General features: G+C 35.3%; 1 protein-coding gene across 1 annotated transcript; it reads left to right on the forward strand.

The window, feature by feature from the left end:
- The first annotated feature begins 113 nt into the window (after positions 1-113).
- LOC140160913 (sodium channel and clathrin linker 1-like) lies at positions 114-24,538 on the forward strand. The gene is given in 22 exon segments (XM_072184247.1): positions 114-265; positions 4,868-4,935; positions 6,509-6,561; positions 7,059-7,131; positions 7,965-8,020; positions 8,824-9,034; positions 9,984-10,034; positions 10,376-10,441; positions 11,035-11,196; positions 11,518-11,609; positions 12,307-12,393; positions 13,300-13,393; positions 15,020-15,190; positions 15,834-15,908; positions 16,835-16,977; positions 17,684-17,876; positions 18,349-18,485; positions 19,042-19,101; positions 19,549-19,627; positions 20,211-20,306; positions 20,925-21,025; positions 21,507-24,538. Coding segments are annotated over 22 exon segments (2,271 nt in total). The 5' UTR covers positions 114-228; the 3' UTR covers positions 21,673-24,538.

The raw sequence follows: 24,538 nt of genomic DNA on the forward strand, positions 1-24,538 counted from the left end.
AATCCCCGGGACCAATCTTGGAAATTTGTATTTAAAATAAAATAAAACAACAGTGCTCCTTTAATGAAACAGTGGATCTGGCAACCCATCAGTCTCGTTTTGGAATTTCAAATATGGCGGAAATATTGAACGACGACGCTTGAGAAATGTAAACAATTATGTTTGCTTCCTTTAGTCTAATGTTTACTAAATTAGATAGAAATAAGATATAACCAATAAATTTGAAATATGGAATCCGAGGAGGTTGAATTTTTGCGGGATCAAGGTAGGAATTTTAGTACAAAGATTGTTTGAAGTGTCGCCTGCTCCAGCCAGGTACATAATTCGTCACCCTTGCATGTCAGATGTACATGTAACTACATACACTGGGTTTCAGAGAAGAACGGCAGTCACTTGCTTATAATTAGAGACAGGGATAAAAAGAATTGATCGCGTCTGATGTCACTGTCAATTACGATCTTTGATACCCTGAGTAAAGATAGTCACTTGTGCTGAGCATGAAATTGGTCACTGTCTTATCGCTCACTGACACTGTTCAAAATGTGACATCTACACCAATTACAGTCCCCGAAACTGTCTACTTTTTAGCCGACCTCAATTCCGAAACATTTAGTGATAGTTAAAAATGCGATCCCCAACCCTTTGGATAACTTTGGACGAATTTTTGAAATCTCCATGAGTCTCACGTGTCTGAAATTCCCGGTACAAACATCGAAAATGTCGCAATTCTCAGTTCTCGGTGATGATACTATATCCGCATCGCTGTTTTCATATATGAATATGCATATCTCTGACCCCTGTAAGGTCAAAAATGTGGCGTTGATTTCAACCAATCCGATCCACCGTTTAATAAGCAGCTTGATACTGACGTCATATCTGAGGTGACCAGGAGGCAGGAGCTACCATTTTGGTAAACTGAACTCGACTCGTGCGTTCTTTTGGTTCACATAAATCGAACAAAATTTTCAATAACGGGTAATACTAATAGTATGCTTTCAATTTTTTATTAATGAAGTTACTTGTAGTTTTGAGGAATGACAAAGTTGTTTTTGGAAACTTAGATGTTTGTTTCAACTGATGATGTAGGATCGCAAGGTGAGTGAATTCGTGAAGAGATTTGCTTGTTTGAGTGATAGTAGGATACGGGATGTAGGCTAGTCCTCTGTGTTTGACCGGCTCCGGCGTCTCAATTCACGACGTCTCAATTAGTACCTGCTTACCAGACAGCAATACTGCGTATTGCTGTATGGAACCAGATATAGATCTTTGATTGGTTAACACAGGTTAATGATATCAGCGCGTAAAAGGAAGACCGGTCTATCTGGTGCTGATCGGAGAAAAGGAATAGCAGCAAATGGCGAAAAATTCTGTACTTTTACAAGGCAAAAAGCAGCTTTTCTAGGCATTGCCATTGCCATTGTGGACATGGTGCCTTCGGTTAAGAAAGTTTCCTACTATAATAAAGACCTAACTTTTGAGATGGTTTGCAACTTTGCATGTCGAAAGGTGCAAAAGTAACAATAAGGCGCCCGGTTATAAATCCGTGTTCAGCAAGTCATCATCACGACACTTGTAAAGAAACCGTGCTCGAATTTGATTGACAGATGACGTCCAGTTCCAATAATCGAAACTCCGGCAGGCCCTCGAAATCATGATAGCAGCGCCGCGCTGTTCCCAGAAAAAAAATTGGGGACACAGAAAAAAATTGGGGAAAAAAAAAAAAAAAAAAAAAAAAAAAACTTTCTAAGTTTTTTGAAATGTTTTCTACACACCCACAAACCTTACTGCATGTATTCAAACCACCCAAGCCCAACTAACCTTTAACATAACCCAAAACCCTTGCCCTTACCCCCAAAAGGGAATTAGGGTAGAAATTGATTTCACCTGAAAGTGACAGATAATCTGACCTATAGTTAATGTTTTTAAATGCATTGCATGAATGTGTTTATAACGTTTTAATAACTTTAAATTTGCCTCCTTTCAATTTTCATGGAAATTGCTATTTTTATTTTAAAATAAAGAGAAACCTTTCACATAATTTTGAAAAAAAATTTCTAAAATTCTGGAAATACAAAAAAAATACATTTAAGTGCAAAAGCTTTTTTCTTCTGGGTAAGAAATTTTTTCTTACATGCAACAGCTTTTTTATTGCAGGGTAAAAATTTGATAAATAGGTCATCATATACAAAATGCATGCATGGACCTATTTATCAAATTTCTAACCTGCAAGAAAAAGGCTGTTGCATGCAAGAAAAAAATTCTTCCCCAGAAGAAAAAAGCTTATGCACTTAAATGTATTTTTTTTGGTATTTTCAGAATTTTAGATTTTTTTTTTAATTTCCAAAATTATGTGAAAGCTTTCTCCTTCCTATAATAAGCCATAAAAATAGCTATTTTGGTGAGATGAGGCTAAATAAACTAGTAATTGAAACTTTATATATTCATGCATTTAATAATACTAAACATGGTCCGATTTGGGGTGAAATCAATTTCACCCCTAATTCTCTTTTGGGGTGGGCAAGGGTGTTAGGCTTGGTTGGGTTTGTATATTTATAGTAAGGTTGTGAGATGGGTTAAAGTTTGTGTAAGGCCAGGAAAAAACATGTTATTAAAATTTATGCTATAATTACTTGACCATGTCGGAAATGAATCCCACAAGATAATTCTGAAGATGAGGAAGTCCAACACTCAACTCTTGTTCATTGTTGTATTTTGCACAACCTAAAGAATTGAAGTTGGAGAGCTTCCAATTGCAGAAATCAAAGTTTTCGCGGACAAACTGTTATTCATCTTCAGTGAAAGCATGAATGACATAACACCGTCGGATATTAATAGATAATGTGGCCTAAATTTAATGAGATACACAAACTTTAGGAAGCGGTGAGCGAGTATTGAAAAAGCGCCTGTTGATCAAACTTGGAATGAACTGCATTGAGACACGCATTATGTAAGCGTAATTTCTTCGAAACCAGTGAACCGAATCAAATACAATTTTCGTATGTGATGCACAATCAAATAGGCTATGCGCTGCATTTTGAATTTTTTTATTATGATGTCTATTTCTCGACTTACGTTCAATTTTATTCACTCTGTAATTGTTTCTGGGACACCCTGTATTTACATCGAAATTTAAAAGAACAGATTGGACAGGCTGGTCAAGGAAACCTACATAAATATGTTTTCTATACTTCACTTGACCCAAATATATGATTTTTTATGGTGATAAGACAATCGCACATGGAATTTTAGAGGGATTTTGATAGCAGTTCCTTTAAAAAAGCTGCTATCATCATGAGACTAAGATCTAGAAACACCACCGAAATGCTGTTTTGGGGAATTTTGCTAGCAGAATCTTTTTGATGAAAGTCAATCTTTGACAAGATGTAACTTTGCAACGGAAAGTGCTATGACAAAAAGGTTGTCAGTTTTGGCTTTCTTTACTCAAGGGCTTTAATATATTAAAATGATGCAGTTTGATGGTAAATTTGAATTCACCTAGCATACCTACTTACACTTTACAGGTTGAAGCAGTATCATGGGATGGTATACAGTGGAAACTCATTATATATGAGATCGTCGGGCTGGCTGAGCTATGAGCCTATGGCATGCGACTGTGAGCCCCTGGATATCCAGAAAGGATGCACCGTTTTGCGTGCATGCGCATTGATTTTAGCCCTAGGGCCTGGATATCCAGTAAGGACGCACCGTTTTGCGCATGTGCATTTTAGTGATTTCCCGACTTTGAGCATGCTCATTTTAGTGATTTCCTGACTTTGTCTTTGAGCATCTAAAACTAATCATTAAGCTACGCATTTGGACGAATTCTCTGGTTTGCGCAGCTGCGCAAACTGACTGCTCAAACTGTCGAATTTCCGAGTTTGAGCAGCCTGCGCAAACTGGGAATTTCTTTGAATTTCCTTCCAAATGCGCATATACTATAGGGCATATTTCTGCATTGAGCATATTATTATTGTTATTACTATTATTATTATTATTGTTATTGTTATTGTTTAAAATATTATTATTATTATTATACTGTGGTTTTATTATTGATATTAGCCGGGAGTGACTACTTTAAAAAGTTTATTTTTCTCTTTCTTCCTGTTATTTATCACTTGTATTGTTTTTTTTTTTCTTTTGTCTACTATCCCTGTTGTTTTGGATTTTTATTAGTGCAGTACTGCAGTGCATTAGTTTTTATCTTGTCTTTGTCTTGTTCCCCACATCAAGTTGTACACCTGACTTGAATCTTTCTATTGTTTATATTCCAGGTATCCTCTTGTATCATCATTTGGTCCTTGATGTGTTTTGTACCTTGTCCATTGGAGACACCATTATTAGATACTTCATATTTGTTCTAATTACCGTACCGGTACTATAAATTTGGTACTATCAAAAGATAGCTTAGTTTTCCATACACTGCAGTATACATTTAAATAGCTTAACTTTCTCTGATTAAAATGAGATGACTGGTAGCCACAAGTGACCTTACCTTATATGGCAAATTTCATCAAGACATAATTTTATAACAGCTAAAAATAGGTATAGGGACTTGTTGTTATGATAGTTGCTAAGGTTTTGATGTGAGCTCATTAAAAATAGCGCTGCTTAAATTAGTGCTGTATGGGATTTTAGACATACACACAACAGACATGGATACTTTCTGCAAAAAGACGCTTGTCCCAAAGCCTGTACTGACACATGAAAATAATAATAATAAAAAAATTAATTAGGTTTTCAATTTCTCACAAGCTTTGAGACTCGGGATTTAATTAAGGTGGCCTAAGTAGACCAATGTACTTGCTGTTTACAAGATAAAATAATTTCAAATTTTAAACTTCATTGTATTGTTGTAATTTACTTTCAGTTCAAAGGCTGAATGCAGTAGTCCAATACTACCAAGACAAATATTTACCTCTTGATGAAAGAGAAAAGGTAAGCCCATTGAGTTGTCTGTTTCAAATTTCAAAGCGAGCCAAATGTAACAAATAGCTTGTAGTAGGCCTATTAATCTATCATAGCCTTGTTCACTTTATTGAAGAAGGTGCTTTAGGATCATTTTCAACCCTAAAGTTGCTGATTTTCACCTTCCTTTATTTATATGTTTGCTTCTTTTTCTGTCATATTGATATACCCTGGTTTGGCTCAATCTTTTCTGGTTGATTTTCAGAATTACCAGTAAAAAGTATACGAAATTTAGTTTACAGAGATGCAAGTTTTCTGAATTTTTATAAATTCAAAAAAAAATAAGAAAAATAATATTTGGGTTTTTTTGAGGAATGGGATTTGGAGAGTTACTGGACCTAGAGCCAAGTGCTGCAATCATTTCATTTGTGGTTAGTTTGACAAAAAATCAGGAAAAAATAATAAAGATATCACAATTTTGTAACAGGGGCCCCCAGGGGCGGATCCAGGAATTTTCAATAGAGGGGGCGCCGAGCCACCGCCGCCGCGGCTCGGCGCCCACACAAAGTCAGGCGCCACTCTGCAAAAATACACAGAGTCAGGCGCCGATCTGCACAAAATAGAGGGGGGCGCGCCGCGTGCGCCCCCCTCTAAATCCGCCACTGGCCCCCTGTATTGAGGCACTACGCTCCCTATGGCTCACACGTCGCAATTCAATTGTTAGTTGTTTTTTGACAAGTCACTGGCATCACTGAGTTTACTATTGCATATATCTGGATGTAAGTTCATCAAGCCACACCTACTACTCAAAAGGCAATTGAATACCTGAGTGGAAGAAGGGCCCAACTCCAATTTTTTACAAAAATGAGTTAGACCCATGATTTTATTGCCAGCAGACTGTTCTTCCTTGTGTGTGAAAGATGAGCCAAAATCCTCGCTCTAAATAGCCTTCCATGTACCCTTAATCATGGTTTTCATGGAAGAAAGGCCCAACTCCATGGAGTTGGGCCCTTCTTCCACAAATATTGGGGTAAACAGGAATTTTGTTCATCCATGAAATCTGCTTTTCACTACAATAAACTTTCTTGCTAACATATTGCATGCTTCTACTTGTGCAAGTAATGGATTTCTGTAGCTATTTATAACACATCTGCTTACGGAACTGGTACTTGCAGTATCTTAGTGGAAGAAGGGCCCAACTCCAGCTCGTATTAAGACCTGTACCGTTGCCATGAAAACATCATATATAATTTCGAATACATGTAATATTGTATGTTCATGCATTGTAGGTCCCCTGAAGATGAAAACATTCTGTCTATAAAACTTTTCAAAATATTAAGTTTTTTCTTAATATCTCAAAAACAGTTTTGATGGAGTTGGGCCCTTCTTCCACTCAGGTATTCAATTAAAGTATATTAACCATATCATATGAATTGTGAAGTAAGGAGGTATACAAAGTTATCATGAATTATTTATCAAATTAAATATATTTTAACATTTAATTTATTTATTTTATTTTGACTTGAAGCAACACAACAAATGGTCTGTGCTCAAAATGAAGTGTTAATTCATTTTAGTAATCAGGATTCTGTTCTTTTTGTAGGCAAATCTTCATAAACCAGGCGACCCTGAAGCACCATGGTTGACAAGCAAGAGGTAAGGTTTTGGAATAGTTTTTGGTAATTATAAATATTGTTGTCATTAATATTATTGTTGTTGAAATGACAAATTTTCACAATGATTATTACTTAAGGCGAGTGGGATGGCAGGAGCCCTATTTGTCCAGTTTTAGCCATTTAACTACAAAAGTGCAGTGTACTTAATATTAATACATTGATCTTATAGGAAATGAGTCGGCCCATAATCACATGAATATGTTGCTAGATCTTGCTGTTAGTGAGTTAGCACGTTTTTAATACCCCTCTGAGAAAAGCCGTGCCCATTGTGTATGTAAGTGACACCCTTATCAAGCCTTGTTTTTTATAGAACCCATACCATTTCTCTTGTGTGTCAGCTTTATTTGCCCTAAAGGAAGGAAATACAATGTTCCAAATATGATGTTCCATTGCTTGCTGCATGGTGTTACTTGTATCATGCACTGTTGTGGTTTTACCTTTACTGACCTGGGATTACTTCTGTTTTGTTTATTTCAGCTTATTATCACCTCTGATGGTTGAATATGATAAACAACTCTCTGTGCTTAGACAACAAGTCAACACATACAAGGTACCAGTACATCATAGGAACCATGTATAAGAAATGCCCTGCCAAAAAGGTTTTTTCAAACATGTTAGGTGTTTTTTCTTGAAATTGTATGCTGTGCTTTTGGCTTTGTCAAGTTAAAAGATGTAAGTTTCTTAGTCCACATTGCTGCAAATTTCAGCATTTTTTGGCATTGTCCATGTTTTTAAATTCCATGTATTTCCATCCCTGTCTGGTTCACTGACCGACCAGCGGTGCTTCCCAGTAAGGAGCAATACAATCATAATTAGTGATAATGGCCATATTCACAGCAGGTAAACATGCTCAAAATTGGCGCTATACTGCTGTAAAATGGTGTGATTATATGTGCATTTGGGCGTAAAAAGTGGACTACTTCTGATGAACTTAGAATGAAGCGTGTAGATGTACAGTACATCACTGACTTTATTTTCATTACTACACCTCTATCTAATTGTGCCCATCCACCACAAACTGGTCGTAAAGTCGGCATTTTCCATTTTGAGATACAATCAAAAACAATTATGTATTTCTATGTAAACTATATTAGGAATTTGACCTTTGATGAACCATAACTTCACTTCTAAATGTCCGATGAAGCTGGTTGAGGTGTCATTGTAAAGCTGAAAGTGCATTCTTTCCCAATCTACAATAAACAGAAAATGTTCTAGAGCCGACTTTACTACCACTTCGTGGTGGATGGTCACATTTTAGATATATAACCTTGTATACATTTACTACTTGTTGATATCTATAGCAGTAAACACAGTAAAAGATTTGATTAGAACGATTCAATTTTGATTCTTTGTTAACCTTTAAATCTTGTATACCTACTTCAGAGTGAACAGCAAGATACAAACGTGAAGATTGAAAGATTGATCAATGAGAATAGCAGGTAAGAATATATAATGAGCAGGTACTATTAAGTTGTATTCAGGGTTCCCACGGAGCCTCGGTCCTGGAAATTTGCACAAGGACCTTGAAAGTCCTTGAAAATTGGAATTTGACAAAATTTGAGGAGTGGAGAGGAGCTGTCACTTTTGTTAATACGCAGCTTTTTGTGTTGTGGTAAGTCCTTGAAAATCATGCTTTTGGACCTTATTATATTTATAAGTCCTGGAAAAGTCCTTGAATTTTAAAGGCTTCAAGGTGCAGGAACCCTGTCAGTATTACAAGGCTGACCCTCTATCTGTAATGAAACAGGAAGAATGTTTAATAACATAATAAAAGAATACACAAAACACAATCAACATTTTAACTCCCTTCTTCCCTAACAAAACTAATGTCATTTTTCATAGGGCCTTGTCATTATTGTTGAGAGTAAGACAATGTTGGATTATGTAGTGTCAGATTCGAATCAGTGTGTTTACCTGGTTTCGTTGCCAGCGTACAGACACATCGCCCTTCTACATGTGTGTATATGCCCCATGGGTTTAGGTTAGCGCATACGATTTGAATCTGCCACTACAAGTTTCAATATAACATGCTGTTACTCTCAACTTGAGATGAGACACTCATTACAGTGATTTAATAAAAGTGCTTGCCCATGTAGGCCTCTATACAGTAAATTGTTAATTTTGTTCATTCCATTTTTGGATAAATAGTACAATGTGAAACTTTAATCAAGAAAAATGCACTACTCACTTAAAATATTACTTAATATGCCTTTACCTTTTCCTTTAATTAACTCCCTTGTAGACTACACAATGAGCTGAAAGCAAGTATTCGAGGGCAACTAGAGGCCACCCATGATGGAGGAGGACTGGGGTTATCTGGGGAAATCTCAGACCAACAGCTGGTAGATAATCTACAGAGGCAGATTGGTCTTCTTACTGATGAGAAGAACTCTGCCCTGCAGATGTGGCAAGAGACTGTGCAGGAGCTAGATAGACTGACTAATGAACACAGGGTAAGTCTTGAGAGTTGGGACCTATATGGGGGTTAGACAATAGACTGCAAATGATGTGTAGTGAAATAGATGTGTGGAATCAAGCAGAAGTGGTTAGAAAAACTATAGAGTATTGATTTATGTTGAGTCTACTAATAGAAAACAGAAAATACCAATAGCAATATGCAAGAAGGCTGATCAGGGACTCAAGTTTCAATGACTGGACTTTCTTTTTATAGAGTATACTACCTTATCTTGACAAAAGCGCACAATTTATATTTTGGCTGAAACAAGGTTGCATCTCATATGGCTCCATGGTGGTTGTATGCAAGCACTCTCAGTTGGTTTGTATGAAATAGTCAATGGTAGCCTAGGATATCACAGCAAATCTTTCAATTCTTCAGAGCTATGTGCTGTGCTTCGAGTATATGTATACAGAAATGGTAAACAATCATGCTGATTGGCTGATCAACATTCAACAGTCACAACAACAGTGCGGCTGACCCATTGGTCATTATCGCATAGAAGAGGTGGAGACTTGGCCTCTTCTAGGCAATCGATTATGACAAGTGCGTAACGTGGAACTCTGAAGAATTGAAACATTTACTGTATCTCAAAATAAGCAACAAGATTTTTGTGTCCTCTATCTTGGTGTAATAGCATAGTGTTATAATTTTTAGCTTGATCCTGTTTGTGATGTTAACACTTTGATGGACATGTAAAGAATGCATAGAAATATTCCACCATTGGGCATGTTTGACTTCATTAATGAGACAGTGCACATGATTTACTACTGCCACCGAGGACTGCTACTAAGGATGAGGTACATTTACCCTGCATTGCAAGCAAACACATAATATCAATACAATGTAGAACATAATCAAAGCTATTGTGTATATAAAAGGTTAGTTTCTCTTCATGTCACATTTCGATTTTTTGATATTCATAAATAATTTCCTATTTATTTTAGGATGTGTTAAACGAGAGCAAAGTACAAACAACAACTCATCAAGCTATACAGGTACGCATGTTTTTCTTTTCCTAAACTTTATATCCAAGTAACCATAGTGACCCCATGATTTGATCAATATTGCAGTGGGAAGTGGGTTTTACATGGTGCAAAGTAGAATAATTCTTTTTGTTAGTGTTTTCACTCTTTCCCTATATTACCCCTCTTCTGGTTTAAAGATTTTTTTTTTTAATTTTTAAGTTTCTGTGTAGGATTCTTATTTCAGTGGCATGAAATCTCATGGGTGAACCAAAATGGCCTTAGTAGTAAGTACTGCTATAATCCCATGTTATTTGGAGTTCCATGTTCTGTCTGTGCCATATTTTTCATGCTATTTTCTTTGTTTCTTATAGGAAAAAGGTGCAGCTCTTCTAGATCAAAACCAGGAACTTCTTGGCACTGTACAAAAACTTGAAATGGTAAGTTGAAAGTGTACAAAGTGGTATGTTTCTTGATCCTGGTGGTTACACTTAACAGTACCTTCTTGAGTAAAACAAGAGAGTGAGGTTTAGTGAGGTATTAATAAGTTGCCAATCTTGTTTTGTGATAAAAACAATTCCAAGTTGTAAGTCTAAATAATAGTATTGTGTACCAGGATTGTGCACCATGTATTAAAATAGATTAGGAAGATTGGAATAGGTCGTACAACTAAGGCTGACACTTTTGACAGACAGACTGTGAGACTGTGTCAAAGTGATTGTTCTCCATCCATTTTTGGTGTTTTTGAAAAAGCCGGTCTTTTCCAAACCCGTCATTAGATCCTCATGAAATGACCAGACTTTCATCTTTATACTATATGTAAAAATAATCTGGTAATCCAGTGGTGCATTTGGAAGAGGCAGGCATTTCAAAAACAGACGAAGAACAATCATTTTGATGCAGCCTGTACCCTTTAAGATACATATTGCAGTTTTTATGAAGCAATTCATAGACTATGTCAACAACAATGCTCACAAAATGGCCCAGTGAATGAACATATCATTCACTGCTTGTTTGTTTATTTTCTCACTAGGCTAATCAGCATCTACAGCAAGTTGTCGGCTCACAGAGTCAGGAACAGGAATCATTACGAGATCAACTCAGAAAGGCAAAGTCCGATTCCAAAACAGCCAACATCCAACTGACAGAGTTGAGAAGTACATTAGAACAGCTCAAACATGAAGTACAGCTCAGGGTAGGTGCATGGAAGTACAGCTCAGGGTAGGTGCATGGGATAGATCAGGGTTGTAGCTAGCCCAGTTGAGTACCAGCTGATTTTAATATCCAGTTAGCACGCTGGCTTAGGGCACAATCTTTTTACCAAATGGGAGAGACATGGGAATAGGTTACGGTGGGAGATTGGGAATCACAGCCCTCTTTTTTGGGGTATGCTTTGCAGGGATATAAGGATATTTTCATTATAAATAATCACATCTATTATAGTAGAATGTATTGCAATCTGCATAATTATGATTGATTGATTGTTTGTTTGTTTGTTTGTTTGTTTGTTTGTTAGGAAAGAGAGAGCACTCAGGCCAAAGACAGAGAAGAATCAGCAGACAGTAGACTGACACAGTTACAGGCAGTAATAGCAGACATGGAAGACAGGTTTGTAACAAGTCTACAATTATTAGGGATCTAACTGTTTGGTGAATTACTTTTTTTCAACTGAAATTGTCCTTTTTACAGTGACACACATCAAGGTGGAGGCATTGCGACCTACGCTTTGCGTCAAGAACCACACATTTTGAAGTCATACGAGGCGGTATCAAATGTTTTTGAAATCACTCAGAAGTGAAGGAGCTATAGTGATGAAATTTTGTCAGTATAATCATTGGTCCTTATGTACATTATGGTCAAAAATGGTCTCATTAGTATTATTTAATACTTTCTTTACAGGTGGCGCTAGATGGGCGGTAAGTGCATAACCTTTTCATGATAAGGTCCTCCACTTTTTTCACTGTGGCCACATCATCCCTAAGTGATGGACGTCCACTTTTTGGCTCATCTATGAGGGACATGTGGCCAGTTTGGAAATGTCCCTCAATTTTCTCCATCTTGCAGGTTATGCACATACCGGTCATCTAGCACCACCTGTAAAGAAAGTAAACATACTTATGAAACCATTGTTGGACCATAATGTACATAAGGACCAGTGATTACACTGACAAAATTTCATCGATATAGCTCCTTCATTTCTGGGTGATTTCAAAAACCTTTTGATACCCCCCGTTTATATTTATATATAGCAGCCACTTAAAAAGTTGTCAGAAAATTGTATATTTATTTTCATACTTATTTACAGAATCACAACCCTCACCGAGGAAAATACCAAACTCGACAACAGTAGAAAAGATATAGAAGATCAGCTGCAGAAATTACACAGTAAAAAGTAAGTACCACATATTGGTGTACTGCATTTATACATATTATATAGAACCAGGCTATAATAGTGTGCAGTGGCATACCGTGGCTGGTCCTTCCCCGGGGGGCTGAAGAAATTTCAATTTTGCCGCCCCTTCCTCAGCAGCCCGAAAAGGTTGACCCAATTTATTTTACGGTGGTTTGAAAAAGTGAAGAGCAAAAAAAAAAGGATTAAGCGCTAGCGCCCTAAAAGCAACACATTTTGATGTATAGTACAATTTTTTCAAATTTTTTTATACTTTTAAAAATTTTTCCGCCCTTTTTTCTTTACTATTTCTTTTTGCCACCCCTTCTTCCGCCGCACCTTTGTTTGCCACCCCTTCTTCTTCCGCCGCCCCTTCGTTTTGGCCGCCCCCTGCTTTTACCCCAGGGGGCGCATGGTGTGATGTCTTAGCAGTCATTTTTACGTTGCTGCAATTTCAGTTCTGTGCAGCGACCTTTGGTTCTTGGCCTTGATTTTCCACTTACGGGGTTGGCTTTGTTCAGACCTTTGTTCTTCTCTTCAATGTTATACCAGTAGGAGACGCTGAGGCAAATTTTAGTTGCTACAGAAGATGAGGGCAGAAAATTAAATTAGCTGTTGTGTCTGTGGCAGCAGAAAATCATCCACAAGACTTCAAACTAAAGGCGAGCCCTTCCCTAATAAGCACCACCATTACAACTTTGTTGTAATTGACACTAATGTAACTCAAGTTTTATACAGGTTCTTTACAGGAAAGCTGCATAAAAGGATGGTTAGTGGTTATGTATAAATATATACACACAAAAAGTATTAATTTAGCATTTTAAAGTATCTGTTGTCTTGAACAATTTATGACATGTAGATGTGTTTTGGAATTTTACTATATGTTTGATTGTTTGTTCTTATCTGCAGTGCCAAAGTTGAGCAGCGTGAATATGAGGCTTTAGCACAAGTCAGAGATAGCATTCAGATGGTGGAGAATGCTATACTGGAAAAGATCAAGTAGGTGGTGGAGATCTCATGGAAGAAAAATTACTCAAAGCACCAAAGACACTTTTATTGACATTGCCTTGGTGTCCCCAAAATGAGTAATTTACACATTCATTGCCATGTGATTGTCTTTTACACATTTATTACTATGTGACGTGCCTGAGCATGTGTGAGAAGAATGATGTTGAAAATGGGTTTCTGTAATAAATGCCCACAGTCATGGAATGTTCAAAAGGGAAAAAGCTTACTCATCGGGGCAAAATTCACAAAGTACCCACAGAATAGTATATTTTTGTTGCAGTAAATACTACGAAATTACATAATTTTGAGCAAGAATGTGATTTACTTAGTTAAATTCTACCATAAAAGACATAATTTGGCAATGAAGTGGATGGACGTTTAAGTTAGAATAGGTTTTGTCCATGCAATTTAGCGAGCAGATTGAAGCTTACTCACACCATGTTCACTTGCTATAGCATTTAAATATTTGCATATTGGTCATGTTTTTATTGAAAAATCACAGTGGGTATGTATTATGAGGTGGATACTTTATTAGAGTATTTATTTATTTATTTATTTATTTATTTATTTATTTATTTATTTAAATTAATTATTTATTTATTTATTTATTTATTTATTTATTTATTTATTTAAATTATTTATTTATTTATTTATTTATTTATTTATTTATTTATTTATTTATTTATTTATTTATTATTTATTTATTTATTTGTTAAATTTATTTATTTATTATTTTATTATTTATATATTTTTTTTATATTTTTTTTATTTCTCTGTTATTCTATTCATTTGTCAATTTTGTTTGTTTATTTTTATTATTATTATTATTATTATTATTATTATTATTATTATTATATTATTATTTTGCACTATGAGAAGCAACTTGTATTTTATACGAATAAAATCTTACCAATTAAGTGATCCCAAGAAATTCTTATAAAAATGACTAAGCTAACAAATAATGTACTTCTCTTATCTATGTGATATTGCACAGATATTGTGAATATAAACATGACACAGATGGCCTGTAGTATTATAATGTCAATAGCTAAATCATCCATGCATGCTTAAAGTCATTGATATAGAGCATCAAGTGTCAATTAACAAGAACACTTCATTATTTATTGCTAGTGACCTGCTCATTCACTGTGCCTAATGAGACAAGCTGTAATGAGTACGCTTGACTGATTTATATAATATAGTTCATAATTAGATCCTTGTACTAGTGTTTCTACAATTTGACATTGTTTTTTAATAAAACTTGACTGTATAAAAACAAAGTAAAACAAATAACTAAATAACTAATCAATTAAAACATCTCAGAAAATGATTATAATTTTTGTGACTGAAGTGTAAAGATTAGCCAATGTTTAAGCCAATAGATAAAATGAAATGAAATATTTGTCTTTTAAGTCTAGTTTGTCAGGTATTTACTATATATCATTATTGTAAATTAATAAAATAAAATTGTTACTGATTCATTACTGATATTGGAGAAACTGCTTTTTTTACCAACAACTACTTCATATTGGCAACTGAGCCAAACCAAATAATTTTGCTGCATATATTCATACCAAACTAAGTTATTAACATGGAGGACTTACAACTTTCTTATGTTAAGGCACTCGTGAGGGAACAGCAGAAGGCTCAGGAACTGAACCGTCTTCAAGAAGCTCTGTCAAAGCTGATCAATGAGGCTGGCAAACGAACTCGTGTGGAGGTGGACAATGTACGCAAACAGTGTAATATTAATATAGCAAAACTCATGGAGGAGATACAAGCCATGGAAACAGTAAGTATATGTAAGGATTCATATGAAAGAGCAACGGAGGCTCAAAGTGATGATATTGTTGATGATGATGTTGGTAGTGATGGTGGTGGTGCTGATAGTGATGGGGATGGTATTGGTAATTATAATTAATACTGGTGGTGATGATGATGATTGTGATTGTTAAGTTGATGAGGCCAGGGATGTAAATCTTTCGGAAATTACCGGAATTTTGGAAATGTAAAAAAAAAATATATATAATATGCATTTCCGGAATTAAATGATGATATTTAGTCATAAAAAAAGCCAAAAACACATTTTTAGGAGGGGGTGATACCCTGCAGCATATTCCCGTGACAAACCCCTCTAAATGTTCCATACCGCGCGCAAACCCGCGGCCATCTGTGCAATTACCAGGTGGATTTTCAGGAAATGGATATGTTGCCCATTTACATCCATGGATGACAATAGATGCGGTGAAAAGTGCAAAAGTCCATCTTGTGCAAAATGACAAAAATAGTTAGACAACTTTCATGCACCGACCTGATGACATAAAAAAAATTAAATTATACATTGAAAGCTGATACAAGTAAAAATATAATATAAATTCCTTTGTTTTATAAGATCATAATTTGAGAATTGGTGAATGCTGCTTTCATTGTATTAGGAGAATGCTGAGAAGCAAGCAGAACTTGACAGAGCTGTCAGGGAGAAGAGAGCTGTGGAGCAAGAATTAGAAACAGTAAGTTATTTATTTGACAAGACAACAATTACCACTAAAATATGAAGCATTTCAGACCCTCAATGGTCATGTTAGTGTAAGAAACCTGTATACATGACGTTTACCTTGCAGTATTGTTAAGGTGTTAAATCTCAGGGAAGTGGGACATGAAATGCTAGTTACAGGTGCAACTTTAATCTCCTGATGAACAATCTCAAAATCCAACACCTCATGAGATAAACATGTCAAGTTTTTGGATTAAAAAATTTAAAACAATTTAGATATATAGATATTCCTTGGTAGCATTTGGAAATTAGATCAGTGAAAATGTAATGCCAGCAAGTGAAGCACTAATTGCTAGTTCTTACAGGCAACCCTTTTTGACATTCAATCGATGGTAATTATTTCTGTATATTGATTTTTAATGTATTGATTGTTGAGAAAGAAAAACAATGTCAGTAGCATATGTAGAACACTAAGTGGTGCATAAAATTGATCAGTCAACTGACTGGTAACTTAAGTTATATAGATATTTCTTAGCTAACATAAAGAATTTTAAAAATCAGTAAGGGCACGGATAGCAACATTTGCATACTATTTTTTCTGGGACATTATTAAATTACATTCTGAATATGAGGGATGTCCTGATCATATCAAATAATTTTGATTTTTTTTTTTTAATTCGTGGTATAATACAAATTTTATGGCAAATTTTAAAATTTGAACAGTCCTCGAAGTGAACTTTATAAATCTAATGATATGTACTGAAAGTGTATGTAGCTGGGAGGAAAAGCCGACTATCATTTAAAAAATGTGACCTTTTGTATTGAAGATACACATTTTCTTTCCCCAAAAACCTAACATTTTCTGAAGTTGCTCACATTTTCTGAGTTCAATTTTGTGAATTCAATGCATAAATGCTGTTAATGTTGTGTGATCAATTGCAGGTATACAAAAGAAGGCAGCAAGGGCCTGAAGACATCCAGTATAGACAGCTACAAGACAGGGTTACCAATGCAGAGAGGTTAAGGAGTGAAGCCATGTTACAAGTGGAAAGCATGGAAAAGGCTATCAAGAGAATGCAGCTAAGGTAAAGATACACATATTTGTGTACATCCATATCAAAAGGATGCACTTATCGGCTGCTACATGTGTCTCTTTTACATAATAGCTAGGGATATATACCAGACTCATCTCAAGTGAAGGTCACTTCAAATCATCCCAAGTCACATGGTTTAGGAATATTCTAGCTCTATTCTCAAACCCTATGACTTGGGGGTGTTTGAAGTCACTTCCACTTGAGATGAGTCTGGTATTTGTTCTAGCTAATTCTGTAAAATGAGACACATGTAGCAGCCGACAAGTGCATCCTTTGATATGGATGTACACATTTAGCCATTCACACATGCATAAAGCAACTTCTTGAAACCACATGAAGGGCTGAATGGTCAATTAGGTCTGAGAGGTAGACCTTACAAAATATATTGACCAGTTGACACATAAAAATTACACAAGATAATGATGGTACTTTAAAAGGAGAACAGGTTCATGTTTGATATGCTATGTCATATGAAAATGTGCTATTCATGGAATAAGAGTTGCCTTAGTGTACATTGATTAGACTATTTTAAATAGGTTTTTAGGATTTTTAACTTTGTTTATTCCCCATTGGATGTTGTGTCACATTTTCCCTGATTTTAGACTTTTAAGTCAAATGATTTCATATTTCAGAGACTTTATATAAGTTCAGTTTATACAAACTTTCTTTATGTTATTATTTGTTTACAATCAAACAGTCACGAAGAAGAGAAAACCCAGAATGCACTCATCAGTGACCAACTAAAAGGAAGACTGAACAAACTTACCAAAGAATCTGAGAATCTGTCAGAAGAAAGACTAAAGTTACTGGAAGAAATTGATGATGTGAAGAAAACACTGACTGATGCACAGAAAGGAATGGCTTCAGGTGAAAGAAAACGTATGAATGAGGTAGGATTGTTATTCTTGTTTTTTGTTGAGTTATATTATAATTCTTTTCCTCAAGGTATGAAAATGATTTTTCCAAGATAACATGTTTATCTCAAAATGAAATAATTATTTGTTTTACAAGTAGTATGCGAGTGCCATCAATGTGTTGCCAACTGGTGGGGCTTCATACTGTAGCTGACATATTATCAGCCAATCATTGGAACTTCTTAAATCCACTTTAATATCTGGGAAAAGGGATGCATAATTCAAATTTTAGATATTCTTACCTGCATCATTTTGATTAGTGTAAATGAGTAAATAAATTAATTACTAGTATTCAACATTTGGCAAATAAGAAGTACAAATCGCCTCAACAAAGATCACTTGTTGCACCAAATTTGTAAGTTTGTATCAAATAAGACTAGAAACCAAATGCATGCCAAATCTTATACCTTATATAACTGAACACAAATCTATTTTTTTTTTTTCACAGGTAGCATGTTTGCAGCAAGAGATGACTCTACTGAGGAGAGAGTATGAAGCTAGAATAGAAAGTATTGAAGAAAGCAGTAGGCAATCAAGTAAAGAACTCAGGGAAATGCTCACATCACATCAACGTATGAGTGCCAAGTAAGTTGAATCGGAGGCCAGGATCCAAAATCTGACCGACGCAAATTTTGCAGGTCAAAATTGCGGCTCTACTACGATATGACAGTAAATACATCAGAAATTGCCATCTTATAGACATATAGAAGCATTATAAGTTGTTGTGTTTACAAAAATGTAGACTTTTAAAAGGAAATAGCACTATAAAATTATCTCATCTGGGATTTTTATTGGCTGTGTTGTGGAAGGCCTGGTCATTTTCTGGGTGTCCAACTTCTTGATTGTCCATCACAATCATGGGAGGACGGGTCTCTGGTTAAACCCTTGAGTTAAATACTGAATTACTTCTGTTTGCTTTCCTACCTGGGAGAATACAATAGTTATAAAAGTTAAGTTTATAACTTTTGACAATGTTAAACTTGGATATTGTATCTTTCAATTCATGTGCAGTTGATAAAAGGTGGCTACAGTTCCATTAGTCATTTCTACTTTTGAATGAGACAATTAATTATGTTGACTCTTATTATTTAGCTGTTTGATTTCATTTGATGTTTCAATTCTTTTCTTTTTTAAATTTTAGATGGCGTGAAGAAGCTAAAACTTTGACTCACAAATTTGAGTCAAAAGTAGGTGAACTTAGGTAAGAAACATGTTTGTTTAGAATGCATAATTGGTACTAAAATATTGTCTATATTCAGATCAGCTCCTAATAGGCAGGACTCATAACATCATGGATTGATATAGAATGGATTTTGTGTATTGCATGACTGATGCACGCTTTTGTGAATTTACCCAGGCGTAATGTGGGACTTTATTGACTCTTGTAGTAACAAAAACAAAATAATTATCTCCTATTATGAGCTGATCATATTATATCATTTACATGTATAAGACCATATAATTGGCAATATGTTATCAATTTCATGATATGGATGCTAATCTGGTTTGGAAAAGAATACTGAACTGATTTTATAAAAATCTTATTGCAGTAATATGTCATGTTGCTTAATTAAAAAATGTAGATGTTGATTCAGCTGGTATTGTAAATGTTTCTCAATATTATTTTTGTTTGTATTCATGTTACCAGGTCTGAAATTACAGTACATAAAAGGAGATCAGAAGAATTGTCATTACAACTTGCCCAACAAAGAGAGCTATACCTCCAGGTAATTACTGAAGAAATTGATGATGATGATGATGATGATGACGATGATGATGATGATAACTAAAAAAAAACATTCAAAACCATTTTTGATTAAAATGAAAATAATATTAGTTACCCCCACTGGTTCACAAAATACGGGAAAATATCTAAGGTCTTGTGCTGGCTGATTGGAATACACCACCAGAAAATTTTCCTGTGTTTTGTGAACATGTAGAGGGTAACAAAATTATACTTCAGTGACCATGAATTCTATATCTTCCAACTTGGTGGTAAACTTTGAAAAGTGGTCCAATATATTCCTTGATTTTAATAACAGAGCAGCAGCCACGTCTTGGCATGTTGCATGTTGATACATGTGTGTGTGAGAAGTGGTGAATACAGAATTTCTCCCATGTGAACTAAAGGATGAAAAACAATTCAGATATCATATCTGTGATGATTGAATGTCACTATAATCATTGTAATATGATAGAAGTTGCATTCATATAAGAACCTGTTACAATGTCATCTTTGTTGTCTGAAATTTATGATTTGCACCTACATTGCACAGCTAATTTACTGTGTGATTTCTATTGTGTTTTCAGACTGAATCTAAGCTAGCTGAACAGGTTGAATCCAATCAGAAGCAAAGCAAACAGTTATCTATTGTTGAGAGGAGAGCAGCTGATGTGTCCAAACAGGTATGTTGAGTTTTGTATACTCGATGACAGTAACACCAGCAGTAACCCCTACCCCCAAACCAATAACTAACAAATGAAGTCAGGGAATGGCTTGAATGAAATGACAGGTTCTACAGGCCAATCTATACTTTGTCTTGTAGCAACATTTATTATAGAAATCATTCTGTTCCATATTTTCTGTCCTTATTTTATATATTTATTTAGTTACATAATTGTGATGTATATGGGAAAACACATACCAAAAGTTTGTTGATGATCTGCTTGTTTGTCCCAAGTAGAAAGTAATGTACAAATTCTTGCAATATTTGATATGACAAAGGCTACTATAAACGTTCACCTAATGGCGCACCTGGGCTGGGGTAAATTTCATGTACAAATAGAGAGCTCCCTCCTAAAAATCCCAACAAGAATTACAGGTACATGCCCTTATTTGTTAGTGGGATTTTTATGGGAGGGCACTTTTAGTTTGTGTCTAAAATTCAATTATGTCAAGTGAGCCCATAGCGCCATTAGGCAAACGTTTAAGGTATACTGGTATTATACTCTGCTGTTTTTGATTTTGGTAAACAAAAAAACTGGAATGTTTGAATTGATTATTATTTCTATTTCTATCCATAGCTTTCTGATCAGTTGGCAAGAGAAAGACGTATTCAACAAGACAGGAAGTACTTACAGAGGGAGCTTGATAAGAGTAAAATGGAATCTTCCAGGGCAAACAGGTGAGTAGCATAAGGGCATGAGTTCTCAACCAGTGGGTAGCCAACCTATTTATGGTGTTGAGCTTAAACATGGGATCACTAGCTGGACTACCCAGGAAAAAAAATGGGGCATGGAAAATTCATTGACTGAATTTTTTGTCAAGGATACTCTTAAAGAGTCACAAGCCAAACAAAATTTTGAAGTCAATCTTTGACTTCAAGATTTTGTCTGGCTTGTGACACACCTAATGTATATTGTACCTGTAATGCAATGTACAAAACTTGTTCTACAAACCTTTGCCAAAAAAGTGGATTGATATTGACTAAAAAAATTGGGAGCAAAGCACATTTTGGGGATTTTTTTGCAAAAAAACGTACCGATACTACTACCTAAGCAGGGATTTTAGAAATGCATGTGACAAGTATCCTTAACAATTTTCAAATTTTAATTTCCAAAATAATGCTAAATTATTACTATTATTAATGCTTACTTTATGCCCAGGGTACCAGATATGATGAGGATATCAGACTTAGATGTTGGTCCTACAGACCCGCTACCACACAGAACAGGAAGAATGTTAGCAGCAGATCTGCTGGCCAGGTCTAATGGTGAATACCGTAGAGGATCCAGGTCTTCCAAATCGGGGTCAAGTGAAGGTGAACCTTAGCCATCATGATTGTGTAAAGCGTTCAGTAGCGTGCAGGTGATAAAGCTATCTATGATATCTAGGAAGGTATTTTGTTGTAGATTTCCACTGTCTTCAGAACATATTATTTATGCATTAAAACAATATTTGTAGTTGCTTCAAATGTCATCAAACACCATACAGATTCTGAATTCTGGAAAAGACCAACTTTTGTGTCATAATTACTGTCTTCTGAAACAAAATCCTACAATATGTTAATGCCATGGCCAATACCAGTCAAATGTTTAGCCTCTAAGAACTATTTTGATTGGTTACAAAGAAGGCTGTATCATGGATTGAACCAATCAGAGATATCGGGCGGAAGGGGGTTAAGCTTACAATTAAGAGATCTGAAAGCTCTTTTGACTGGATATTCAAATGATTATCATGTAATTAGCCAGTCAGGGGCACTTTGAGAAAGGCAGTAGTGCCCATGGTTGAAGGAAATTGTGGGCATTTTCAGTGTGTACAAATTAAACATCATTTTGTTATGTATGTATATGTATCCCATTATATTTGCAGCTGATGAGAAAACATCATTCCTAATCCTATTCATGTTTGGCTCTATTAAGAATAAGTTTTGGTGTAAGAGTTCTTTCAGCATGTTCAGTACTGGTAATTATTTATTATGGTTTACATGTATACCAGGCTGTGAATGTGATAATATGAGTCAGTTAAAATAGCTATAACTATATAGCCTTGGTTTATTTTAGTCAAAATATCAAATTCTCGATCATGTGGGCGCCAACTTGTGTACAGGTATTTTCGTTGAGCGTACTACGAAAAGACCAAATACTTACGATGCAAGCACAGCTTTTGAGAACATCATGATCTTTGAATACTGTCGTCGCTAGGCAAGGTCGCGGTTCAGTCATGTAGGTTGCACGATTGCGTTATTCCACAAAAAGTATGTCTACTCAACAGTACATAGAGGGTACATCCTCTCATAATCAAGAATTGGATATTTTGCCTATAGTCTTGTCTTTTTTTGAGTTTGAGAACTTGAATAATCATTACTTTTAGAATTTAGTATCTGTCAGTGGCATTAATCTTGCATGTCCCAGGAGCAAACTGCCCGTCTAAAATGATGGGCAGACGGGGTTAGTTAAGACCCTGCTTTCAAATCCTGGCTACATAATACTTTCATAATTTGCTTTGATATCCCATAGCAGGTGAACTTTTACTGTTTGAGAATTGCTACATGTGTGCTAAGTGATAGTATATTCACTCTGTCAGTGGTGCTATACCAGCAGTATTAATTATATTGATGGTACTCCAGTCTTTACTCCAGTCCAAGGGTGGTGGTTTCTATTGTGAATTAATATTATTCTACCTTCTGAAATTTCCAGTTCTCATTTTTTTTAAATGGCTGGTAGGTAATTTTAAATCTGTTGATGTTTTCAGTTATGAATGGTATGGATCTATTGAAACTTGACTGATGACAAAAAAGGTAAATTATGAAAAGGTAGTGATAATAATCTTGAAGATTTAAAACTGCTTACTCCTCAAATAATTATTAATCATTCCTCCTAGTTCTGGGTGTATAATTCATGTTTGGTGTGAGATAGATTTGAACACCTATGGCCTTTTTATATATGGCTTTAATATAAATTATTATTATGTTTCTAAAAATCATAATTTGTTTGTGAAATAAGTATGTGCATGCAAAATTGAAAAAACAAAAAATTGAAATGTTTATGGGTTGAGCAGGCCAAATCACTGCAATATACATTTTGATAATTAAGAACTTTTTGACCTGCTAGATTATAGTCCATTGTTGACGCTAATTCTTATTCCACCCATTTAAAATAGGCTATCAATATAATCATGTAAAATAAAAACGTAAAATAAAACAAAACTGCAGTCAATATTTTGACACAATCACAATATAAAAAATAATGACCTCGGTTTTGTTTTTATTTCACATTTTTTTTACATTCCCATCTATGGCTGAAGTGGATGAATGGTCTATAAATACAAATGTTGCATTACTTTGTAAAATTTTTTGAATGTTAAGCACTACCATCTCTACACACACAAAAATGACTTTTGGGGGAAATAGATTCATGCATGTAAGTAACATGCACCATCAATTCTTATTGATGTCACTGTTACATACCTGGGGGGAACCATAAGTTATTGTGAAGTATAGAGGGGAAAATTTATATCTATTTAAAAAGTTAGTATTTTATGAGTTCCACTTTTGCAATTATTGTCACTCTAGATCAGGGGTTCTCAATAGGTGGCCCGCAGGCCAAATTGGGTCCACCAACCAATTGTCGTTGGCCCTTGAACAGCTGTGAAATATACAGTGAACCTAGCAAAGCAAGGTGTATTGGGCCTTTGAACTGAATTTGACCCTCCATAACCCCACAAGCAAACAAATTAAGAGCCCCTGCTCTTGAGAATGAAGCTCAAAATTTGAGAAGGTAAGCACTGCACTTCTTGTGTCAAGATCTTTCTGCAACATGAACTGCAAGTGTAGGTGAAACAAGTAGTCAAATGGTAAGTTTTATTGAAGTAGAATTTAGCAACAAGTTCTTGCGGTATTCAATTTGATCTAGTTAAAGTAAACAGATCAAATACATCTTTGTGTTGCAGGGCTTGGGATCTACCATTCAAAAGACTACAATTACAGGAAAAATCATGGTCCAATCAATGACTTCATCCCAACTTTTTTTTCAACAAAATTACAGTTTAAATCCATACACCTGTAAAAGACATGACCCTAATCTTCCACTCAAGGAATGTGAATTTCAAATGGGGTTACCTGAATGGATGACTCCATTTGAAATCTACACCACTGTGTGCAGGGGTGTGAAATCTCCTCTTTTAGCTGAATTCCTCT

This window comes from Amphiura filiformis, chromosome 9, assembly GCF_039555335.1.
Source record: "Amphiura filiformis chromosome 9, Afil_fr2py, whole genome shotgun sequence".
NCBI classification, from domain to species: Eukaryota; Metazoa; Echinodermata; class Ophiuroidea; order Amphilepidida; family Amphiuridae; genus Amphiura; species Amphiura filiformis.